This window comes from Artibeus jamaicensis, unplaced genomic scaffold (genome assembly GCF_021234435.1).
Source record: "Artibeus jamaicensis isolate MK-2021 breed Jamaican fruit bat unplaced genomic scaffold, CSHL_Jam_final contig_452, whole genome shotgun sequence".
Classification (NCBI taxonomy): Eukaryota; Metazoa; Chordata; class Mammalia; order Chiroptera; family Phyllostomidae; genus Artibeus; species Artibeus jamaicensis.
In genome coordinates this window covers 11811221-11834649 of record NW_026521837.1, presented here as the reverse complement: position 1 = coordinate 11834649, position 23429 = coordinate 11811221, and the positions used below count along the sequence as shown (strand labels likewise).

The window sequence follows — 23429 nt, the reverse complement described above, 5'->3', positions numbered from 1 at the left end:
TCTCCCCCACTGCACTTATCTCTATGTCATCTACTATACATTTCTACTTCTTGTCTGCATCTGCTCAATAAAAAGTCAGCACTATGAGGGAAGGATTGTACCTGTTCTGTTCACTGCTGTGTCCCCAACATCTGTAACAATGCCTGGCACTTAGCAAGAGCTCAAAAAATATGTGCAGAGTAAATAAATAGTTTCAAGTTTGGGAAATAATGCTGGTACCCATATTAGACACTAAAAACACAAAACTATACAAGATGTCAAATACAAGTAGTACAAAAAACATGGTTTTTGCTTTCAAGAAGTCTGGCCCTGGCTGGTGTAGCTCAGTGGATTGAGCACGGGCCTGCAGACCAGTCAGTCGTGGTTCAATTCCCAGTCAGGGCACATGCCTGGGTTGCAGGCCAGTTCCCTGCAGGCCAGTTCCCAGCAGGGGACACACGAAAGGCAACCATACATTGATATTTTTCTCCCTCTCTCCTTCCCTTCCCCTCTAAAGATAAATAAATAAAATCTTAAAAAAAAAAAAAGAAGTCTGATTGGAGAAACAAAACTGATATGCATGAAGTAATCAGTCAATTACATAGGCAGTATTGGGTGTTACTATTAATTAATTATGTTTATTTGTAAACTCGTGGGATCTGCTTTGTTATTTCTAGTACATATTTAAATACTGAATGAAATAGCACAAACTTGTCATAGGAGTTCAGAGGCGTAAGAATGAGTAAGCTGCAATAGTGAGAAAAGACTACGGGTAGATGATGAGTTTAATACAGAGTTTGTGTATGTGGAGGCATGTATTAGCAGTGAAGAGGTAGGTAGGTGAACTGAGAATTTCAGGCCAGGTGATGAACAGTAAGAAACCTATCTTAAATGGAAAGACAGTATTCCCTTTGGAGTAGTGATGCTCAGGGGAGGGCAATCTGGGTGGGCCTACATCACAAAAAGCCTAATGCTCTGAGCAGAAGACCTGAGTCGAGATGGAATCTCACAAAACATGCTACTGGTGCCCAGCCTGAGTCCTCTGGAACCCTTCTACTGGTTTGATACACTTATCTCCAAGGTGTTCTCTTCATTGGTGCTAATGGTTCACAACAGCAACTTTCTGTGGAAGCAACAGCAGCTACCTCCTAGCTGTCCTGTGTACACACACGTGTACACACACACACTTCCAGGACAGCTGGTGGCCAAACACTAATAAATGCAGGAGAGCAAAATATAAAACCTAGTTCCCTCACCTCAGCACAGGAGAGACCATAAGGTCTATGGTACAATTTTGTTCCCAAGTTCCCTCCTGGATCAAACTGAGGCTAGATACCCTCTGAAACCACAACCTTGATCATCTCTGTTTCTTCTTCCCCATCCTGCTTTACTGACTCCCTTTAACATATCACTTCCAAACGAATCCCACCTCAGGTTCAGCTTCTAGGGAAAACAGACTAAGTCAAGTCTGTAAAGGAATATCATGAAGAAAACTACATGTTTATGAAGAACCACACAGAAAACGTACTGCTCTGGGTAACTCCGTTTGGAAGAAGAATGCAGAGCAATTTGGTTGATGATAGGTGGGATAAAGAAGGTAAGGTGTCTGGAGGACAATTAAGGATGCTCTTGTTCAAATTCGGAAACAAGTAGAAGAAAAAATACTTGCATTGATATGAGAAAGAAAGAGAACTTTTAACAGGAGAATGGCCCCAAGAAGTCTAAGAAAAGAACTGAACATACCTCTGCAAAGTTTTATTTTTTTAAAGGCAAAATGTATTTCTTCAATAGCAATGTTAATATTATACCATGTATTTTCTTGAATGCAAATTACTTTTCAGGCTGACATTACCTAACTCAAAAAGCATTTAAAAACTTGAGAAGAATTACAATGAATAACAACAGGACTCAAAAATTCTCTCTCCTATTTTGGGTCCCTGAATACAATTATTCAGAAATATGAAGACAAGATTAAGGAGTATCTCCCAATGTTTATTAGGTTTGTTAGACTTCGTAGTTAAGTAGTCAAAAAGAATCTCTATTAGAGGCAATACCAGATTATTCAAATAGGAAATATAGTCATATAGGGTAACCTCTACTGGGTTTTCCTCTACTCTTATGGGATCTAAAGGTAGTTTCAATAGAAAATAAGATACTGGGTCCCAGGTCATAAAACAGGGAGCACAATGTGAAAACAAGTAGCTTAGTATAAAAGAAATGATACACAGTCCAAGAAATAAGCTTACACCCTATGTAAACTTTCAGCTTTAGAATATGAAAAACAGCCCATCATCTGTCTTTATTTTGTTTTGCTGATACCTCACACAAGTTAAGCTTCTTAACTTCTTGGTTCCATTTTAAAAGCATGATTAGTAAAAAATGCCCATAAATAAAAAGGAGTACTTTCACTCACAGAAAGGATACTATCAAAACAGAACTTTTTAGCAAGGTGATTTTTCACACTGATTACTCTTTTAGGAGTTAAAATGTACAGCTAATAGTTATCAAAATTTAAATGCAACCTTTGATTCAACAGTCGATTGAAAGGAATTTTTCCCAAAAGAAAAAAGGAGGAACTAGCTAGAAAATCATAATTCATCAAAGCAAAACTGTAAGTCTAAGTTCATAAAAAATTTTACTGTTCACTTTAAGACCAAATCGATACTCCCCCAGACAAGTACATATAATTTATCCTATATACAAGGTCTGTCCAGAAGGTATCCAGCCATGTAATACAAAAAAAAATAGACACATTTGTTGAAGAAGACACAAGATACAAGAAACACTGTACATAGGACAATGATGCCTCAGTCCTCTTCAAAGTAGGCACCTTGGGACCTCACACAATTCCCCCAATCACCATTAGCTGCCCCATCCTGTTTTCCTGAATCTCATCAAAGGTCTGAAATCTCTTCTCTTTCAAAGTTTTAGTTTTGGGAAAAGCCAGAAGTCACAGGGCACCAAATCTGGGCTATAGGGGGCTGAATCACCTGGGTGATCTGATGTTTAGTCAAAAAACTCCACACAACATATGATGCATGAGTGGTGTGTTGTCATGATGAAGCTCTCAATCACCAGTTGCCCATAGCTTTGGCCTTGTGGATCATCCAAATAGTTTCCATGAAGGAATATTCAAGCTTAATGCAAAGTCTGATGCAGATTCGTTGCTCTACTCAGTCATTTTGAATGTGACAGCCACATGGCACACATACTAACTCAACAACATCTACCACCCCCAGTGACTGGTACAGTAAAGTCATCATTGTTCATACATTCGCATTCCAGTCCACTCTCCTTAGCTGCCAGATTATATTGGTGTTACACAAACCATTCTCTTTATATTAACAATGGCTGCACTTTTTCCAGACAGACCTCACATATGCTTTTAATAGTCCAGGAGTGACTCAAAACAAAAAAAAAGCTTCCATAGCAAAATATATTTGGAAGGCACCACTTATATCGTTCCCCCTTAAATACTTATAATACCCAAGATAATTTATTAAAGACTATAAGATGCTTTGCAGGGAAAACAGGTGTTTTCCAAATTGAATAGAGTAGAAACACTTTTGTAATCACTAAAAACAAGACGTTTAAAACTTTCCATAACCACCTGGTAAATGACAGCTCCCATCTTTATAAACCTAAAGGTTCAGAGCTATCAATCACCCTTTCTTCATTCCTTCTTTCTCTTCCCCTCAGCCCAGAACAATGCAGTGGTTCTAATTTTATTCTTCATAATAATCACAGGAAACTTATTAAAGTTATTGGTGCTTACTTGCAGATATTCTGATTCTTGTCAGTATTTTTAACAAGCAATCAATGTGTTTTCAATATAGGTCAAGTTTTGGGATATTCAAACTGCCTGACATACTATCATCAAGGAGATGATTAGTTATTTTATAATTAAGCCTAGGTAACTTTTTTTAAAAAGTAAGTTCAAAAAATCTGGACTTCATATAAATATATTAAAGAATTATTTTTCTACATAGGAAAAAAAGAGAAGACATACTAAGAGAAGTCATTATCATACCCTAAAAGAATACCCTCTAATATAATGCCCAGAATATTAACGCAAAAGGTTTTACCCTATATGAGAATTCTTAGCCAGCACTCCACTGAGAAATTTTAGGAATTCTTAAACTCACTGAGCTGTATACACAGTTTTCACGAATATGTGAATACAAGCTTTTTTTATGGAGAAATCATTCAAAGCTTTCACCAATTCTTACATTGCTTGATTACTCAATTTAAGAGCCATTATATTTTTTATTTATCTGAAAAAAGGGTAGTGAAAACTGCTTGTTAGTTAACACTACGAATCAGACATACAAAAACACATTCCTTTGTATTATATTCTCTCAGAACCAAACAAAAAGCAATTTACCTTTGCAGAGTCATATTCAAGGAGCCTGTACAGCCTTTAATCTTGTTCTGGGCTTCAAGATGAGTCATTCCATGGGCACTTATTCCATCAATGCTGAGAAGCACATCGCCTATTCTCACATTTGCCTGAGATGCTTTGCCACCATCTTTTAGCTGTAATAGATGTAATTAGGAATGTCACTTGTTGAAAAAATAAATAATAAACACAGATTGAAAGTATATTTTTAATTACCTCAAAATAAAAGTATACATACACTATGAGACAAAGTAATAAAAATTATCTTATTTAACAGGTAAAGTTAAAATTTAAATAACATTCATGTTTATTTTTTAAATCCTTATTTTTTCCAGAAAACTAAAATAATTTTATAAGATAGGTTCCCTAATATTCTCCATTTCTTTACTGTGTAAGAGTAGTGTAAGATTGTTACAAATGAGAAAAAGAAGAGAAGGATGCTACATCTTAGCAAGAAAAAAAACAATGTAAGCTGAATAGGGTATTTAATACTCTTTTAGAAGTAATTTTTAAAACTCTTCAGAGAGCTGTATTCTTCTTTGAACACAAAAAGTAATACACACGAGGATCTAATGAACAATGATTCCTGTTGAGTCCAATTCATATCCAGTGTTTGTGGTGTTGAATTATTTTAGATCACAGGCCCAAGTATCTTTTAAAAGGGATGTGTTTCCTGCTCTAGGCACTTTGCAAGTGGGGAAGGGAACAGTGTGTCTGAGACAGACTTTCTTGTGTACCACAGTCTTCAATCTCCAGTCTTTCTTCTTTTCTCTGTAAAATTTTGTTAGAAAATTTTTCAAAATAGAAAAAAATATATCTTTTTGAGCAAGGATATGAAAAAGCTAACACACACAAAGTACTAAAAATATTTCAAACCTTTCAAACAAAACATACTACATACTATATAGTGATTTTTTTCATATACATACTATATAGTACGTATATGAAATACTATACATACTATATAGTGATTTTGTTTTCATCTTTTTACTAATGGAAATAACTCCTTTCAGCTGCCCAGATATATGAGGGTTAAAAAAAATTAATGAAATGTAGTCACTGAAAATAAAAATTACAGACTAACAAAATGGGTAAAAATTTAACTCATATAAAACTCATCAATATAACTATTATATATGTATACAAATACACACCTTTTATTATATATTGTATGGTTATCAAAGCAGTTCCAAAATTTAATGAAAATTAAATAAATTAGATTTCAGAATCACAGGATCAAGAAGGAAAGAATTAAGGCAGAATTTTATTACATATATTCTTAAATACTATACTGGCAGGCATATTTATTAAATTATAAGAGGAATGTGTGCATGTGTATTTAAGACTTAGAAAAAAGTCTTTACAATTAACAAGTACATTAAGTGATATGGTTTTCCTACAGTCATGCTCTGAATAACGACATTTTGGTCAGCGATGACCACGTGCACAGCAGTGGTCCCATAAGATTATAATGAAGCTTAAAAATTCCTATTGCCTAGTGACACTGCAGCCATAGTAGTGTGCTGCCCAGAGCATTGTTCATGTGTTGGTGGGGACTGGTGAAAACAAATCTACTGTGCAGCCAGTCTTATAAAAGATCTACTGTACAGCATATGTAATTATGTACAGTACCCAATACTAGAAATAATACTAGAAAACAAACAACTATTTTATTAGCTTATTTATTTACTATACTACACTTTTTTATTGTTAGAATCTACTTTTTGTACTTATGTAAAAAAAAGGTTGCTGTAAAATATTATGCCACGTTAGCCTGCCAACAGCCTCGTAGAGCTCATGTTTGCCAATCTCTTGACTGCATCTCTTTTTCTTGTGCTTGATTTACTCTTGTGTTCTTTTGTTCAGGCACATGCTGTACAGGCTTGTAGCATAGGAGCAATAGGCTATACCATAGAGCCTAAATATGTAGTAGGCTATACCCTATGGGTTTGCGCACTCTATGATATTTACCTAACGATGACATCACCTAACAATGCATTTCTTGGAACAGATCCCTGTTGTTAAGCAGTTCATGATTATATATTAAATAATAGGTGTGGAACATCTTTTAATAATTAGCATTTATTTTTTATTAATTTAAATATCTGAAAAATCATTTAATAGAAAAAGGCTAATTGTTTTTCTCTAATGTTACCGAACAAAATTGTTTAAATTGTGAAAGACATTTACAAAGAAAACAGTTTCTAGAGTCAACAATGCCACAGCTTTCTATGGATGGGACTTGTTTATAGGATTGTTATAATGATTATGGGAGATTATAGCTTAATAAATGTTAGCTATTATTGTTATTCTGTTGACCTCAGATTACTAATTGCAGAAACATGGGTGCTGGTCTAGATGATCTCAAAGGTCTTCCTAAGGTCCCTTCCAGTTTTAAACTTTATCTACCTTTGAGCTACCTGCACAAAAGTACAGATCTAATTCCAAAATAAGTCAAATTTTAAAGACTCTGTTTTGTTGACAATGCAAAGGAACACCTATTAAAATTAGCCAACTGATGAATCAAAATTTCAATCCTATAAAAGTATAAACATAATTTATCCCAGATTTTATTTTAGCCAAAAAAGGCAGGCATAAAAACAAAAAACAGAAATACAGCACAGCTAAATTACCTCACTATTCCTAATGTAAAGTACATTTAACATAGTAACACTGAAACCTGTGGCACATTTCTCTATATGTACCCAACAAAAGCAATTTAAATATTCCCAGTTTTGTAGTAATATAAAGGTAATGAACAATGTATTAATAATCAAATCCAATGTTAAAATCAGATAAAACTTTTCTTACCTCTTTGTTCCAGCTGCCTAACTAGATTCCCAGATCCTATGACCTCAAGAAGTTCAAAACCAACTTCTCAGAATTATATCTTTTTAAGATTATTTTATTCTACCACCTTATTTTCAGATAGTAGAACATGGAAATCCTATAGCTCCCATGAAATGTGCCTCTTCCAAGTACCACATCTATGGAAATTACTGAAGTTTGTCCGTTCTTCCCTTCTCCTCCCATGCTAGCCCATATCTGACCATGTGTCACCTTGATCTTGCCCTACTGTCTACTCCGAGACCCCACATTCCTTTCTCCCTCCTCTAGCTTCACATTTCCCTAATGGTGGCCCTACTACTATTACACACTGGAACTCCAATCATGTAAACCATGTATGAAATAGTTTTTCACCTTCATTTCATAAATGAGGGTGAAAAAACTTCAAATATCTTCTTCCTACAATGTAAAATAAAGCCAAAACCTGAAATACAAGCCATCTATAATTTGTCACCAACTGGATTCCAACCTCAAAACAAGCACCATAAGATCAGGGATCATGTTTTATAATTTGCTCTTCTCCAAGAGCCTTGGTTATTGTGAATATTAGAAAAATATCTGATAGACTGAGATACATAAGAAATTAATAAGTCAGCACATCAATTTAATATACTAAATTCTAGAAGTATACTTAATTCACCAAAAAGAGAAAATAGATTCTAATCTGAAAATGACAATCTTCAATTACTCTTTAGGTTGAACTGACATAAGGTCAAAAATCAAAATGTAATTCCAATAGAACAAAGTAAATCCAGTTCAAATATAGTTAGCAATGCCATTTTTCTGAGAACCTCTAAAGTGATATTACAGTTCCCCTTGGTAATTTCATCAAACAAGTATTTAATTATATTTAATCTCAACTCTTTCTCAGTAAATTATCAGAAATGGAAACAAATACCAATCATATACCAATCATCACCTATGTAACCTTTCATTATTATTTAATCTGTCAGTCATTTTTGCTTACAGTTTTTTGAACTTGGTAATGCTGTCTTGGGTTTTTAACATTAATTTCGTTTCTTAATCTCTATCTTTATTATCCTATACTCAGGCTTTCTACTCATGATTTAAACTAAAGATCACCAGAAGCCTGAACTAATGCTCTATATATAGTGGGAAAGGGTCAATGCCTAGAAACAAATTTAAGACTTGTGAAAAGTGGCATCTAACTGAATACACCTGCAAGCTTCATCTGTCTCCAGAACCACTTCCTCGAGCTATGCACTCATTAAAAAGATAAATTTCCTGCCTTAATTGGATATTATATAGCATTATTATAAATAATAAGCAGCTAAAGAAAAACTATAAGGTTACTCATTATTTGCACAGCTCTTTCTTCCTTTGTTTTTGCAAGTCTAAATAGCTTGCATTTGTTTGAAGCAGTAATAAGTTTCTGTCATTAGTAAATCTTACACATCTTCTACGACAACCATAAGGGTGGGTGTGTTACATAAATGCACAACATGTAGAAAGGAAGCAGCTGTGGGAAGCTCCTGGGTCGAGCCCAGTATAAATCAAACTAATCACAAGCAAATGCTTCTCTTTTGATCTTTAAATGTACTTTTCAGAACAGCTGTCCAATTTTCCATAAATTTAACTAATGCTGTTTTTTCTTCTTTAAAAATTGCTTTGTGGTCTTACTTAAGTTGCAAGCACACAAGGCTGCACATGCTGGAACCACCTCTGAGCCTCCATTTATTGATGTAGATGGGTAAGAATCATTTATACTAACTGAAAACAAATTGACTTTGGTAATTATCCTATTACATACTATGGGTAACAACCTCCTGCATGTTTTCAACAAATATGGACTTCTTGGAAATGTATGACCCTAACACCATGGGCATGACAGGAATGCTATCAGACTTAGTAAATGGGAAAAAGGAACATATAAATATGACAGCTACAGAAGGAAAAACTAAGAGAAACTCCCAATGTCTGAAAACCATGGGAACTAAACCATGGGAAAATAAAAGCTATTGTTTTTCTAGCAGTGATGTTACTAAAATTTGGAGAAATATACCAATAAAATTTTTTTCAGTCTGACCAAAAAAATTTTCTTGAGGCAGAGAAAAGCAGTGAGACAAGTCTTATTTTAAAAAACAAAACAAAACAAAAAACCCACAACACCTGACTGATGGTCAACCTTCAATTTTACTTTACAATGTTATTTTCTAGTACCTACTTATAGAATAAAAATCTGCCGCCGACACATATGAGTCTACCACTGATACCACTGAAAGTCTCTAGGTGTTTATCTACCACATACTTCCCAGAATACCATGAAAGTGACTTTCTGCACAGATAATACCCCCAAATTAAAAAAATACATTAGAACTTATAAGCATTACACCAAAATAGAGAACTCACAAAATTTGCTTTTCTGCCAAAGGATGAGTGCTACTCAATCACTACCAAACACCACAAATAAAATTTAGGAGCTTTTAGCCACTAAACTGAGAAGAAAAACACATTTGAGAAGTGCTGATTTTTTTTCAAACATATCCTTTAACTCCTTTAGGGCTTTTTTCAAGTCCTAATTTATTTACTATCACTCTGGTGCTTATTAATCTGCCCTGCCATACTACTCAGCACTTAACAGTTGTTGTGTCTTGCATTATCTATTGTGATATAGTGTTGATGCCTTGAACAGACTATAAATTCTACTCAACCACATATAAAATGCCAATCTCTGGCTTGGATGTCTGATGTGAACACGACCCTTTAAATTTGGAGGAGACTTTGCATTCATTTTAATACCCTTTTCTGTGAAATAAAATGATTTGGGTTTTTGTAGGTTAGAATAGTGAGAAAAAAACAAGTGATTACTGATGTCTCTCTGTGACTGATTTTGTAAAATCCTGATTCATGTCAAACTGTAGTCAATTTTATGCAAAACTCTGAGCATTTATTTACCTTATATGGTAACAATGAGGAGAATACCTCAAAGTATGTGTCATTATGCCTTACAAAACCAAATGGAAATAGAATGATATGCTTCTTTTTTGTAGCCACTGAAGCTACCTGTTTTAAACACAGGACTTTGGCTCATAGTTTGTTCTAGTAGTCTAAATGCACTTTCCATGAGTCCTTCTTTAGTGAAATAACATCTTTATTTATCTCTACCACCATCCTAATAAAACTGACACATACCTTCTTAAACTGTAATTCACTGTAAGATGCCACATAATACTTTCATTTTATGACTAATATATATGTATTTAAGCCCAGGGATTTCATGTGCTTTTTAGTTAATGTGTGAATATAATTCTACCAGAAATGTGGAAAGTATGATGCTTAGTTATTAAACAACAGAGCACATCTACATACATCTCAAAATCAAACAAATTTGTTCATTGTAGACATTAGCGTTTCTCTGTATTCACTCTATAATAAAGAAAAATGATTAAGAAAAAATCAGACAGCTATAATGGTTAAAAATGAATTAGTGAACTCTAGTTTATCTGGGAAAAGATTAACACTGAAATTCAACCTGCATATTCACTAGGTTCTGTTCATGATGAGATGAATTCCCTGAAAGTGTATGCGAATTGCATTTAAGTATGCATGCATTTTCTGTTCAGTCAGTCCATAGCCTTCCCCAAATTCTCAAGGGCATCTATGACCCCAAAAATGTTAAGAACTAATGATTTAATGAAGTCTTAGACAGTGTTTCTCAAAGTGTAGTTTCTAAACCACCAGTGCCAGCATACTTCCACAACAGAAAAAAATCACAAGTCCTTCAATATTCATGAGTGAGATGTTTCAAAACAAAACAAAAAAATTAATTAACATCAAGAAAATATAACTCAAAGTAGAATTAATATTTACTAAAAATGGTGCAAAATCATGATTTCTCATGCTAGTGAAAACTAAGTGTAGCTTAGAAAAACTACTTGCTTTTAAGAAACTTTTTAAATCTTCATGGTTTAAATCACTAACATTTAATAACAGCCCATGCCAGTGATTTTCAACTAATGTGTGGCAAGAATTTTTAAAACATTTAATACCTGACTATTTATTTAGTCAGGGGCACTGACCTATTCTCCCTTAGATTGTCAATTTTTAAAATGGCAACAGACAATCACAATAATAGCCATCCAGTGTAAAGAAATCAAAATTACACCTATTTTTTTCCGGAAACAAAAAATATATATATTTTTGGTGTGCCATAGAATCTTAGTAATTAGTTTAATTACTAAACTAGTTAGTAATTAATTTAATCAGTTTAGTAGTTATTCTGATGCCATGAGATGAAAGAAGTTGAAAATCACTGGCCTATTTCAATAAGGCACTAATTCAGTAATAAGTTCTGAGAAAAGATCTAAAAGAACAGGCCCTTTGCCTCATCTCCTATTTTATATTCTTTAACCTTTCACATCTGCATGCAACTCTACATATAGCAGTGAACCTAAAACCACCTATGGTAAAAGACACTATCTGTTTGAAAGTTTCCTCCACCCCCCAATTTGCCATATATCAATTCTTCTATAACACATAGGCAGGTGTGTCAAACTCATTCTCACTGGGGGCCATGTCAGCCTCACGGTTGCCTTCAAAGGGCCAAATGTAATTTTAGGACTGTGTAAATGTAACTATTCCTTAACTAGGGGCAAGGAGTTCGGTGCTGCTACCAGCTAGAAACAAGGTGGAAGCCCAGATTTGGCCTGCGGGCCTTGTGTTTGCCACCTGTAACCTATAGTAATGATAAATTACTGGAAAAACAAAATTTAAATAAGTTATACAAAATATAAGACCCAATTTTTTTCATCTGACTCAGTAGGCATAAAATTGCTCTATCAAACTACAAAAGTTTCTGGATACTTTTCATTTCTGTCCTTATTCCATCTCAGACTTCAATGAACAGTTTTCTAGTCTGTAGACCAGCAAGGATGCTCCTTCTAGGCAATGACTATATTTCTCTTCAGGTCAATTTTACATGAACTTAAATATAACACACAATTAACATTTTCTAGTGTGCTGAATTACCACATTAGAAATTAAAGGTATTTAATGCATTGATTATTATTTAGTAATTTAACTCATTTCCATTTTGCTTTTTTGCTCTTACATTAAACATAAAGTGATTATATTGTATATTTATCTTGGCACATTTACCTGGATTTTTCTTTAGGAGTCATTTCTAAAAAGGTATGTACATTTAAATTTTTGATTTATGACAAGAGATTGCCAGACTATCTGTGGCCATTAATAATTCTGCAAACTATGTACAAAAGTGTCTGTTATCCACACCCTTATAACTCTTAGTATTACCAAAGAACCTGAGGGTAATTCTATCTTTATAACTAATAAATCCTGTGACCTTGGGCAAGTCATTTACATCTCTGGCCTCTTTCTGCTCCAAAAGTTGGATCAAATGTTTTAGGGTCCCTTTAAACTCTAAACCATAATAAATATTTACACAGGCTTTACTTTCATAATCTCTCATGAGGCCAAACAGTCATTACAATTAGTATCTGTTACTTGCTTTGGCACTAATTTTGTACTATTCTCCAATTACTTCACATATGTTATTCTCATCATTCTATTATAAAACATTAAAATGTCAAATGTCTGCTTCTTAAAAAACTAAAACCTTAGGCAGACAGCTCTGGGCAGGGGGTGGAGAGTATTGGGGGTGAAAAGATCAAGCGAATAAGAAAAAGGACTCATGGATATGGATAACAGTATAGTGATTGCAGGTTGGGGGAGAGAAATTAGTGGAGGTAGAAGAGGTTATAAGGGGAATAAATGGTAATGAAAAATACAATAAAAAATAAACTACTCAAAAATAAAAACCTAAAACCTCATCAACATTAGAAATTCAAAAGGCCAAGTTTCAGGGCTAACTAGAAAAGAATGTAGCTTATCCGCTTTTTCAGACCTGAAATAATTTTTTTCTTTTAGAATGAACTAGCGTAAAAGACAAGAATCTTCTTTCCACTGAGAGCAGCTATATCCTCTAAAATTCAATGATAAATTATACATTCATTCATTTATCATACATTTACTGAGCTATTACATATGGGCCAGATATTAATGAATTTCAGATTGAATTATTAGGGTAATGGGGAAAACAAATATCTATTTATTCTATCATTTAACACATACTTATCAAAATGTCTATTATATGGCAGGCTATTCTAGGCATGTAACACAACAATGAACAAAGTGAGGTCTTGCCCTCATGGAACTTAAATTTAGTCAGGGGGAAAGACATAAACAATAACTACAACAAACATATAGATAAATAATAAAATATCAGGAAATAAGAAGTATTACAGAAGACAAAGCTGAGAAAAGGAATAGAAAGTATCAGGAGACACTTTTAATGTAGGGTAGACAGAAAAGACTTCCTGGGGACATGACATTGAACACAGACTCAAATGAAATAAAGAGCCATGCAGACACCTAGAGGGACAACATTCCAAGCAGAGGGACAAGCAAAGGTAAAAAAAAATTACTTTGATACACTACAGGGTAATAATAAAATATATAAAGTTACCCATAACTCAAAGAATGAAATGACTAAGTTTATATACTTAGGTAGCACGAAGGTTTCCTCAAGATAACAACAATTGCCCTGAGTGCTGAAGTATGGGTTGGAATTTGCAGACACAAGACAGAAAGATCTACTAGACAAAAACAAAAAGCATGTGAAAGACATAAGGATATGAAAGTACCACTCTTTTCAGGGAGAGGCAAGTGGTTCAGGGTACCTACATTTTATTGAGAAAGTGATAAGGAAACTGACAGTCCAGGTTGGCCAGGTTGCCAAAAGCCATACAACAAAGGACACGGTATGTGAAAATAAACAACTTCTGAAGAATCTAAGTTTATAAGTTGCTTCTATTTCAACTAGTGTGGTCTCCTTAAAACTTTCATTGCTTGGAACAGATGGCTTACATTATGCAGCTACCACTCTCGGATGCCATACTGTTTCCAAGAAACCCACAGTTGCCAACTTGTTCCTTTCAGTGCTTTTTCCACCATGCGCTTTTTCTCGTCCCTTAAAAATGGATGTGTGTTCACTTCATTCCTGGCGCAGGAAGTACGGCCTCAGCTTCCTTTGTACATCTGTAGCCTTTCAGAACCACAACCCATCAACACTTGGACCCATAAAATTAACGTTTCTGTACATGGAGTTATTTATCCTCCTTGCGATTTGTTGAGCAAATAAAGAAAAAGTCCTAGGGATTCTTTTCCTCCCAGTTCTCTTGCTCTAGGTCAGAACTACCACCAACACCAAAAAGAAGTCTTCTGTGCCTTTTCTCACAGTCCCACCCAGGTTTACTTTTCTAGCCTGACAAACAGCCTGTGCAGCTGGCTTTTATCAAGATAGCACCAATTGTTAATAGATGACTTCTAGTGCTCTGGTCTCTAGTCACAAAACACGGATGTTCTAGATGTTTCACTTCCTCCACAGACAGCAAATGCACAGTCACAAATGGCAGCAAGAAAAGGAAATGTTCTTACGTTAGTGCCACTGTTTTCTCTCTTTCTCTCTCTCTCTCTCTGTAAATTTAGAGTAAAAGAGACTGGAGCAACACTTCATGAATGAGTCTTGTTCTGGTGCAGTTGGTGTACCATATGCTTCTGAGCTGAGATAACTGGGCTGGCTTGGCAGGGGGCAGAACGCTGAAAACAGGGAAATATTAGGCAATATCACTGCTCCTAGTTGTGCAAAGTCTGCACAGGGGTGGGACTGAGGCAGTGGAGGGGGCTAAGATTTTGACTTGGCTGGTAAAATAGGCCTGAAGAATACTGTCTGCTGTTTCATTTCCACCTGTTTCCCACTCATGACATCAGCATTTTCATGAAACATACCACCTCTTCCCATGAGAGTAAGAGCTCAGAGTCACTTAAATATAAAGACAAGACTAAAGCCATTATTGTTAGAGAAAACAGGACTTTACTAGCAGAATTAAATCTAGGATCTACAAAGAGTTTTTCTTGTGTCCGTCAAAAACTATCAGCACTATCAACTGGTAGTGGTGGATCATTATTTAATGATGAGAGACCAGTGTTTCACGTACAAGTATTTGAGTTTTGTTAGAGTATTTGATGTGAGTTCCAGTCTATCAGCAAATGGTTACTGAATACATAATATATACCAGTGCATAAGGTATCTTCTGAGGGTAGGGGACACGAAGGGAAGTAGCATAGTGTTATATTTTTTCATTGTTAAAAGTTTGTGTAATTAACAAATAACATTTATAACTAAATTTATTGAGTTCCTCGTTATACGAAAAGCACTATGCTAGTGCTTTCTACTCTCTTCTACTCTCTTTTTCTACTCTCTTAACAGAACCTTCTATTTCTACAAGTAAAATGACAAAAACTAATAACAGATGAAATATGCTACATTTGTTCTTCTATCTCACAGATTAACATTTTTCATTAATATTTTGATGTATGCAAACAACTATCCAAAAGGTTAAACATTATGAATATATTTCCAAGAAAATCTATCTAGCAAACCCCTGGTTAGCTTAGCTATTATTCTCTGCTAGCATTTATTAAAAGCCATTTCCTCTAGTTCCAAGCAAGGTGGAAAACAGTATACAACATTACTTGAATTAGAAAACAATAATTTCAGTAGCAAAACCTTCCAACTAGTCCATGACTAGTCCATGAGTTCTCCAGCTACACTGTTCAACTTCCAAGTAGTCCATGAGTTCTCCAGCCACACTTCCAACCAGTCTATGAATTCTCCAGCTACACTGTTCAACTTTACAGACATAAATTAGAGAGCAACGTACTCACATGGAATGTCTCATCACACAGGAACACTAAGGTAAGAAACACTCCTTGTGACAGATTCTTTAATCACAAGCACATTTCATGGACTAAAAATTGTTCTGGCACAAAACCAAGGGGATAGAAAACATAAATTTTTACTGAGAATTGTCTAGAATTATAGCAAGTTCCAAGAGTAAAAATTTTTTTCAAATAAGTATTGTTTTTCCTTTGTTACATTTATTTTGTTTGGAAGACATAAGAAAGGAAGGAGGGACACTAGGCATTTTGCCTTACCAAAATGATTTGCAAACCAAAAACTTTCCTCCTTGAAGCGATATAAAACACAAAGAGAACAAAAAAAAAATCCCTCCAAAATAAAAAACTGGCAGACATGATCCAGCCTTAACTGAAATGGATTTTTTGTTATATTCATTTTTTCACTCCAAAATCTAAAATCGTATTTGGGCATTTGATTAAATGCATAAAATCTCCTTTCTTGATTTTCACTTAACAATTACTCTGTAATCATCAAAAATCATTTCTTGGAGCTGAGTTGATATTTGTTTCCAGCAACTAGTTATAGACTTTGGAAGAACGTGTATCAATTTCTAGATGCCAAACCACAGGGCAGAAAAGAGAGTAGTGTGCTGGGCTGTTGCAGAGAGGTTTAAAAAGCTTTTTATTGACTTGGAAATACATAAAATATGAGGGGGGACCCAAAAAGCCTGGAATTATATATGGATATAATATATGGACCATACAATTATATATGGTCCTTTATAGTACAGGCTTCCCCTGCCAGGTGAGGGTAGTAGGAACCCAATCTGTATCAGTGTACCAGCTGGCATTGTAAGAGACTGCATTCAGCTTCAGTAAATTCTTTTTGAAGACTCTGTCAATGCATTTGCCCACTTCATGATGAACAACTGCTGCCTGAAAAAATGGCATGACCCCCAAGTCAAAGGGAAATCTTTTGTCAATGGGGAAGAGACTGAAAAAAACAAACACTTGGAGAAGCCCTAAAAGATACCAAAATGGAGGAGTTCGAAAACTGTTTTGAGCAGTGGTAAAAACATCTTGACATCTTGATAGGTGTATTGCATCAAATGGAAAGTATTTTGAAGGTGACTGAAATTTAAACATGCAATAATAAATATACAATATTTTATAAATAAATTCCAGGCTTGTTTGGCTTTCCCCTTGTATACAAAGATAAATTTATAATCTAGTATTTAGATTCAAAATTAAGAGATTCAAAAAATTTTCAAATTCAATAAAAGAAGGCTTGATAAGGAGTCCACAAAAATTAAATCAAGGAGATTTTAAAAGATTGTATTATCGCTCTAAGTCAATACTATGACAGTCTGTTGAGGACTTTTAAAAAATATTTTTAAGTAGTAAAATAGCTTTCAGATGCATTTTTTAAAAAAGCACTATCCACATCAGGGCAAGTGTTAGTCCCACTGTATTCTATATGTTTAGACCATATCAGTGTAATTCAGTATCAGAAGAATCACCACAGTCAAAACAGTAAAAGATCCATAAATTACATCCTACCAGGAGTTACTTACCACAAATGGATGGTGTTAAAAAGGCTGTATATAATACAAAAACAGTACTAGTTTTATTGTTTTACAAGGCAGCAATTCATATATACATGTGGCTGATCAAAATCTCTCAGGTCACTTTTCAAAAGTTTAGAGATACTCTGTATCTCTTCCTCTCACTCTCTAAAACCAATTTTTAAAAAATTAAAATAGAACTATCGGTAGAGACTGGGTGATTTAATTGGTAACAAAAATATTATTTCTGGTAGCCAAGTGACAGATACATACACCAAGGAGGAGAAACTGGCCAGATCTCTAAAATAAATTCAAATATAACCTGGCCAATATTACTTCTATTCTTGTTCCAATAAGAAGTTGTACCTTCAAAATATCTTCCTACATAATAAGACGCTATTATTAAACAATATTATTTTGGGAGAAGTCAGTGAATGTTTTCCCCAATTACTTAATTTCAAATTCTACTGGCTAAAGAGAGGATAAGGAATCATCCTGCACTAATAATTTAAATACTGAATTAACATCGAAGAAAGTTATTTTCAAAACCAGGTATACCAGTCAGTGAGCTCATCTGTCCGAGCTTGTTCAGCTGTTCAGAAAAGGTGGTGGGGGAGGAGAGGTAGTTTGGTCTATATAAACCAGGCTGTCTTAATCACTAACAATTTATCTTTCCATGCCTCTGTTTTGTGACAATCGGTTCTATGGTGATACTGGAAATAATTTAAGAAATGCCCAATAGCTAATATCCCCAATTTTGAAAACAAAAAGATAGTCACTATCACAAGCTTTTGTTTGCTGATTTAAAAAACAATAAAACTTTCAAAATGGCAACCTAGAAATGAAGAAACTTTACCATGCTCCCATCCTATATTTGGCTAGTACCTACACCACTGGCAATACCCACAAAGACATCTATTTCAACATGACACCTGGCTTGATGCTAGGAACAGAAGTGGAGGAGGAAAGGGGGAAACAACAATGCAGTGTTAGATGTTTTGCACGTATTAACTGCTGTGACCTCCCTAAAACACCGCAGAGTACTATGTCACAGAGCTAAGTCACAGTGCTGGGGTTGGAATCCAGGAAGTATGATTCCAAAGTCTGTTTCAAGACTACCAGACGGGCTGCCCTCCCACTCTGCACATCATTAGCCATTTACCCTCCGGAGATAATACATGACACCTTCAGCCAAAAGCATGTTTTATTCTTGAAAAGTTTATTCCCTAAATCCCATCAATCTGTTCCTCCCACTTAGATAAAAGAGACTAGATAAAGCAAAAGGGAAACTGCTCTCCCTTAAAACTTACCTCTAAATTGCTACCCTGATTAACTCTAAGCCTCATCTAGCTTTCAGTAGGAACACAATTATCCAACATCATACATAAAAAAAAAATAAAAAAGAATTCCTCAGTCAAAATTTCCAACTATCTAGACCAAAAAACAAAGGGAAACAGAGGAAAGAGAAGAAGAGAAGGGAGGAAGAAGGAGGAAAAATAAAGAGAAAGTGAAGGAAGAGAGGGAAAGTGGCAGAAAATAATAAAGCCCCAAAAATCTTTCTTTGTTTTAAAATCCCTGTAGTTCTACTGAAATTAATGTTACTGTGAAATCCAATTTACAGGCTCATCTGGAGGAGAAGTCTGCCTGTACAGTTCTCCCTTCCAAACTGGGGTGTTACCTTATTACCTTCCAGCATTTTTATTTTGATAAGAGGATCCCTGGCGTGCCCTTCATGAATGACGATACAAAGCCTTTCTCTGAGGAGATGAGTGGAGGAATAAGGCCAGCTAAAATACAATTTATCAGTGACATAACAGAGTATGGTTTCTCAAAATATATAAGAACTAATTTTTTAAAAAATGTCCAATCTGTTTTAGACCAATATTTTAATAAATGTACAACAAAAATATAATCAGAAAAATAATTTTAAAAAATATATAATACAAGTGCCCAATTTTTACTGATTCCACAGACATGAAATTAGTGAGCCTCATTGTTATTAAAATATGTAACTATCTCAATTTTTGAACTTATGTTATCACAAACTGACAACTCTATGGACAACACTTTCAGTAACACTGCATTAAAATATCAACCTGGCTGGTACAGCTGAGAGGGTTGGAGTGCCATGCCATTCATTCAGGACAACACTTTGAATAACACTGTATTAAAACATCAGCCCTCAGTGGTATAGCTGAGACAGTTGGAGTGTCATCCCATTTATTCAGGTCACACACTTCATTCCTATTGTGGCACATACCTAGGTAGCAGGTTCAGCACCCAGTGAGGGAGCACACAACAGGCAACCAATTGATGTTTCTCACAACACTGTTGTTATTTCTCTCCCTCTCTTTCTCTCCCCCTCCCTTCCCCTCTCTCTAAAATCAACAAGCACGTGCTTGGGTGAGAATGAAAATAATTAAAAATTTAAAACATCAAAGACAATTTTTCAATGCTATAAATTTCATATTTGAAAAAAATAAAATATTTTTAGAAATTTCAAAAATATTTGTTCTAATTATCAATAGAAATTACTATTGATAGTTGTAGGCAAATTTAAAATTTTTCTTCTTTATACTCTATATTTTGAAAATTAGTAGAAGTAAATAAAATTTTAAAAATTATCAGTTCAGTTACTATAACTTATCTTATGGCACATTAAATGAATATTAAAACATCATTTCTACCTTTTTACCTTCCATTATTCAAAAAATATATATAACCTTTTTTAAAATATATCATCTTTATATTGTTCCCCTTACCATTTAGTCCCCTTATACGTGACCCCTTCAGCAATGACCACAAAGTTGCCCATGTCCATGAATCTTTTTTCACTTTTCCTTAATCCCTCCACTTCCCAACACCCTCTCAAGCTACTAGCAGCCATCTGTTCTCCATCTATGGGTCTGTCTTTGTTTTGCTTATTAGTTCAGTTTGTTCATTAGATTCCACAGATGAATGATATCATATGGTATTTGTCTTTCTCTGATAAGTTTATTTCACTTACAATAATGTTCTCCTAGTCCATCCATACTGTTGCACAGGGTAAAATTTTCTTTATGGCTGACTAGTACTCCATTGTGTACAAGTCCCATAGCTGTTTAATCTACTCATCTACTGATGGACACCTGGGCTGCTTCCATATCTTAGCAATCATAAATAATGATTGCTGAAATGAACATCAGAGTGTTTACGTTCTTTCCACTTAGTGTTTTGGGTTCCTTTGCTGGGTCAAAGAGCAGATGAATTTTTAATTTTTTGAGGTATCTCCTTACTGCTTTCCATGTGGCTGGGCCAGTCTGCATTCTGACCAATAGTACAAAAGGGTTCCCTTCTCTTCACATCCTCACCAGCACTCGTTCTTTGTTGATTTACTGATGATAGCCATTCTGACAGGTATAAGACAGTATCTCATTGTGGTTTAATGTGCATTTCTCTGATGATTCATGATGTGGAGAATCTTTTCCTATGTCTATTGGTCATCTGTATGTCCTCTTTGGAGAAGTATCTATTCAGGTCCTTTGCCCATTTTTTAATTGGGTTTCTTTTTGGTGTTAAGTACTTTTTAAGTTTTGGATATTAACCCCCTATCAGAGGTATTGGCAAACATGTTCTTCCATTCTGTGGACTATCTTTTTATTTTGTTGACAATTGCCTTTGCTGTGCAAAAACTTTTTAGTCTGATGGAGTCCCATTTGTTCATTTCTTTTTGTTTCCTATGCCTGGGGAGATAAATCTGTTAAAAAATTTTCTATGAGCAATGTCCAAGATTGTGTTGCCTATGTTTTCTTCTAGAATTTTTATGGCTTCAGGTATAACACTTAAGTCTTTGGTTCACATTGAATTCATTCTTGTGTGGTATAAGAAGGTGGTCTAGTTTCATTTCTCTGAAATGTACCTGTCCAATTTTACCAATACCGTGTATTGAATAAACTATCTTAGGCCATTGTATGTGCTTGCTTCCTCTGTCAAACATTAATTGACTAAAAAGGCATGGGTTTGTTTCTAAGCTCTCTATTCTGTTCCACTGGTCTATGTGTCTGTTTTTATGCCAGTACCATGCTGTTTTGATTACTATGGCCTTGCAATATAGTTTGATATTAGGTAGCATGATTCCTCCAACTTTGTTCTTATTTTTCAGGATGGCAGCTGATATTCAGGGCCATTTGTGGGTACATATCAATTTTTGAAACATTTGTTCTAGTTCTGTGAAATGTCATTGGAATCTTGATAGAAATTGTACTATAATCTATAGATTGCTTTGGGTAGTATGTTAATTTCTCCTATGCATGAACATATCATGTACTTCCACTTATTTGTATCTTCAATTTCTTTCTTCAGTGTCTTATAATTTTCCAAATACAGGTCTTTTACATCCTTGGTTTGGTTTATTACTACATATTTTATTCTTTTTGGAGAAATTTTGAAGGGGATTGTTTTCTTAATTTCCCTTTGTTAGTTCATTGTTGGCATATAAAAGTGCAACTGATTTCTGGGTATTAATTTTGTATCCTGATACTTTGCTGAATTCATTTATCAGTTCTAGTAGTTTCTTGGTGGAATTTTTGGTGTTCTCTAGGTACAGTAACCAGTCATCTACAAATAAAGACAGTTTTAGTTATTCCTTTCCAATCTGGATGCCTTTTATGTCTTCTTGTCTGATTGCTTTGGCTAGGACTTCCAGTTTTATGTTGAATAAGAGAGGTGAAAGTGGACACCCCTGTCTTAAGGGAAGTGCTTATAGGTTTTGCCTGTTGAGTATGATGCTGGCAGTGCATTTATCATACATGGCCCTTATTATGTTTAGGTATGTTCCCACTTTTCTCACTTTGCAGAGAGTTTTTATCATGAATGGGTGCTAGATTTTATCAAAAGCTTTCTCTGCTTCTAATGATATAACTATGTGGTTTTTTTCCTTCATTTTGTTTATGTGGTCAATGTCATTTATTGATTTGTGGATACTGTACCATCCTTGCATTCCTGGAATAAATCCCACTTGTTCATAGTGTATAGTATTATTGATACATTTCTATGTTCAGTTTGCTAATATTTTGTTGAAGATTTTAGCATCAACAGGTTTCAGCCAAGATGGAGGCATAGGTAGAAACACTTCGCTTCTGCTCACAACCAAAAGAAGAATAACAACCAATCAAAAATCAATAAACTACCAGAAGCACTAAAAAATCAGACTGCATGGGACTCTGACAACCAAGAAATGAAAAAGTAGGGACTTCCAGCCAAGATGGAAGTGTAGGTAGACCCACTGTGTCTCCTCACGCAATCCAAATTAAGGACAAAAAAAATTTAGAAACAAACAAAAAAAATGGCAGAAAATTGAACTGTACAAAAGCCCGACAACCATTCATTCAGACCAGTAAGAGGGGCAGAGTTGGAGGCCGGTGGAGAGGAGTTGCAGCAGGAAAAAGCGATGGCTGGTGGACCTGGGTGTAGAGGCGGCAGCTGGCAGATACCAGGCATGGGGAGGCAATGAGCGGACCCAGTGAGGTGCTCAACGCTGTTGGCTGACCAAGGTCACACATTCACATACAGATAAACCAGGTGAAAATGGGCAGTGAGCCAGACCTCACAACCCAGGGTCCCAGCAAAAGAAAATAAAGCCTAAAAGTACTGATTGAAAACCCTTGTGGGGGTTGAGGTGCTGCGAGAGACTTGCAGCCTCACAGGAGAGTTCATTGAAGAGACCCACAGGGTCCTAGAACATATACAAACCCACCCACCCAGGAACCAGCACCAGAAGGGCCCAATTTGCTTGTAGGAAGCAGCAGAAGAGACTGAAATCTGAGAGAGAGCAGAGCAAGCACCACTGTTCCTTCTCTGACCCCACACCCACATATAGCAACACAACCCAGCAACTGGTGCCCTACCCTGGTGAATACCTA

The 23429-nt window shown here is 35.1% G+C and overlaps 1 protein-coding gene across 8 annotated transcripts in view; it reads right to left on the bottom strand.

The window, feature by feature from the left end:
• Positions 1–23429, bottom strand: part of PDLIM5 (PDZ and LIM domain 5) — a 214530-nt gene that overhangs the window by 142045 nt on the left and 49056 nt on the right. For all 8 annotated transcript variants that reach the window (XM_053666355.1, XM_037140080.2, XM_053666348.1 and 5 more), the window contains exon 3: positions 4364–4515. In XM_053666355.1, the coding sequence (XP_053522330.1) occupies positions 4364–4515 (152 nt within the window). The remainder of the gene's footprint in view (positions 1–4363; positions 4516–23429) is intronic.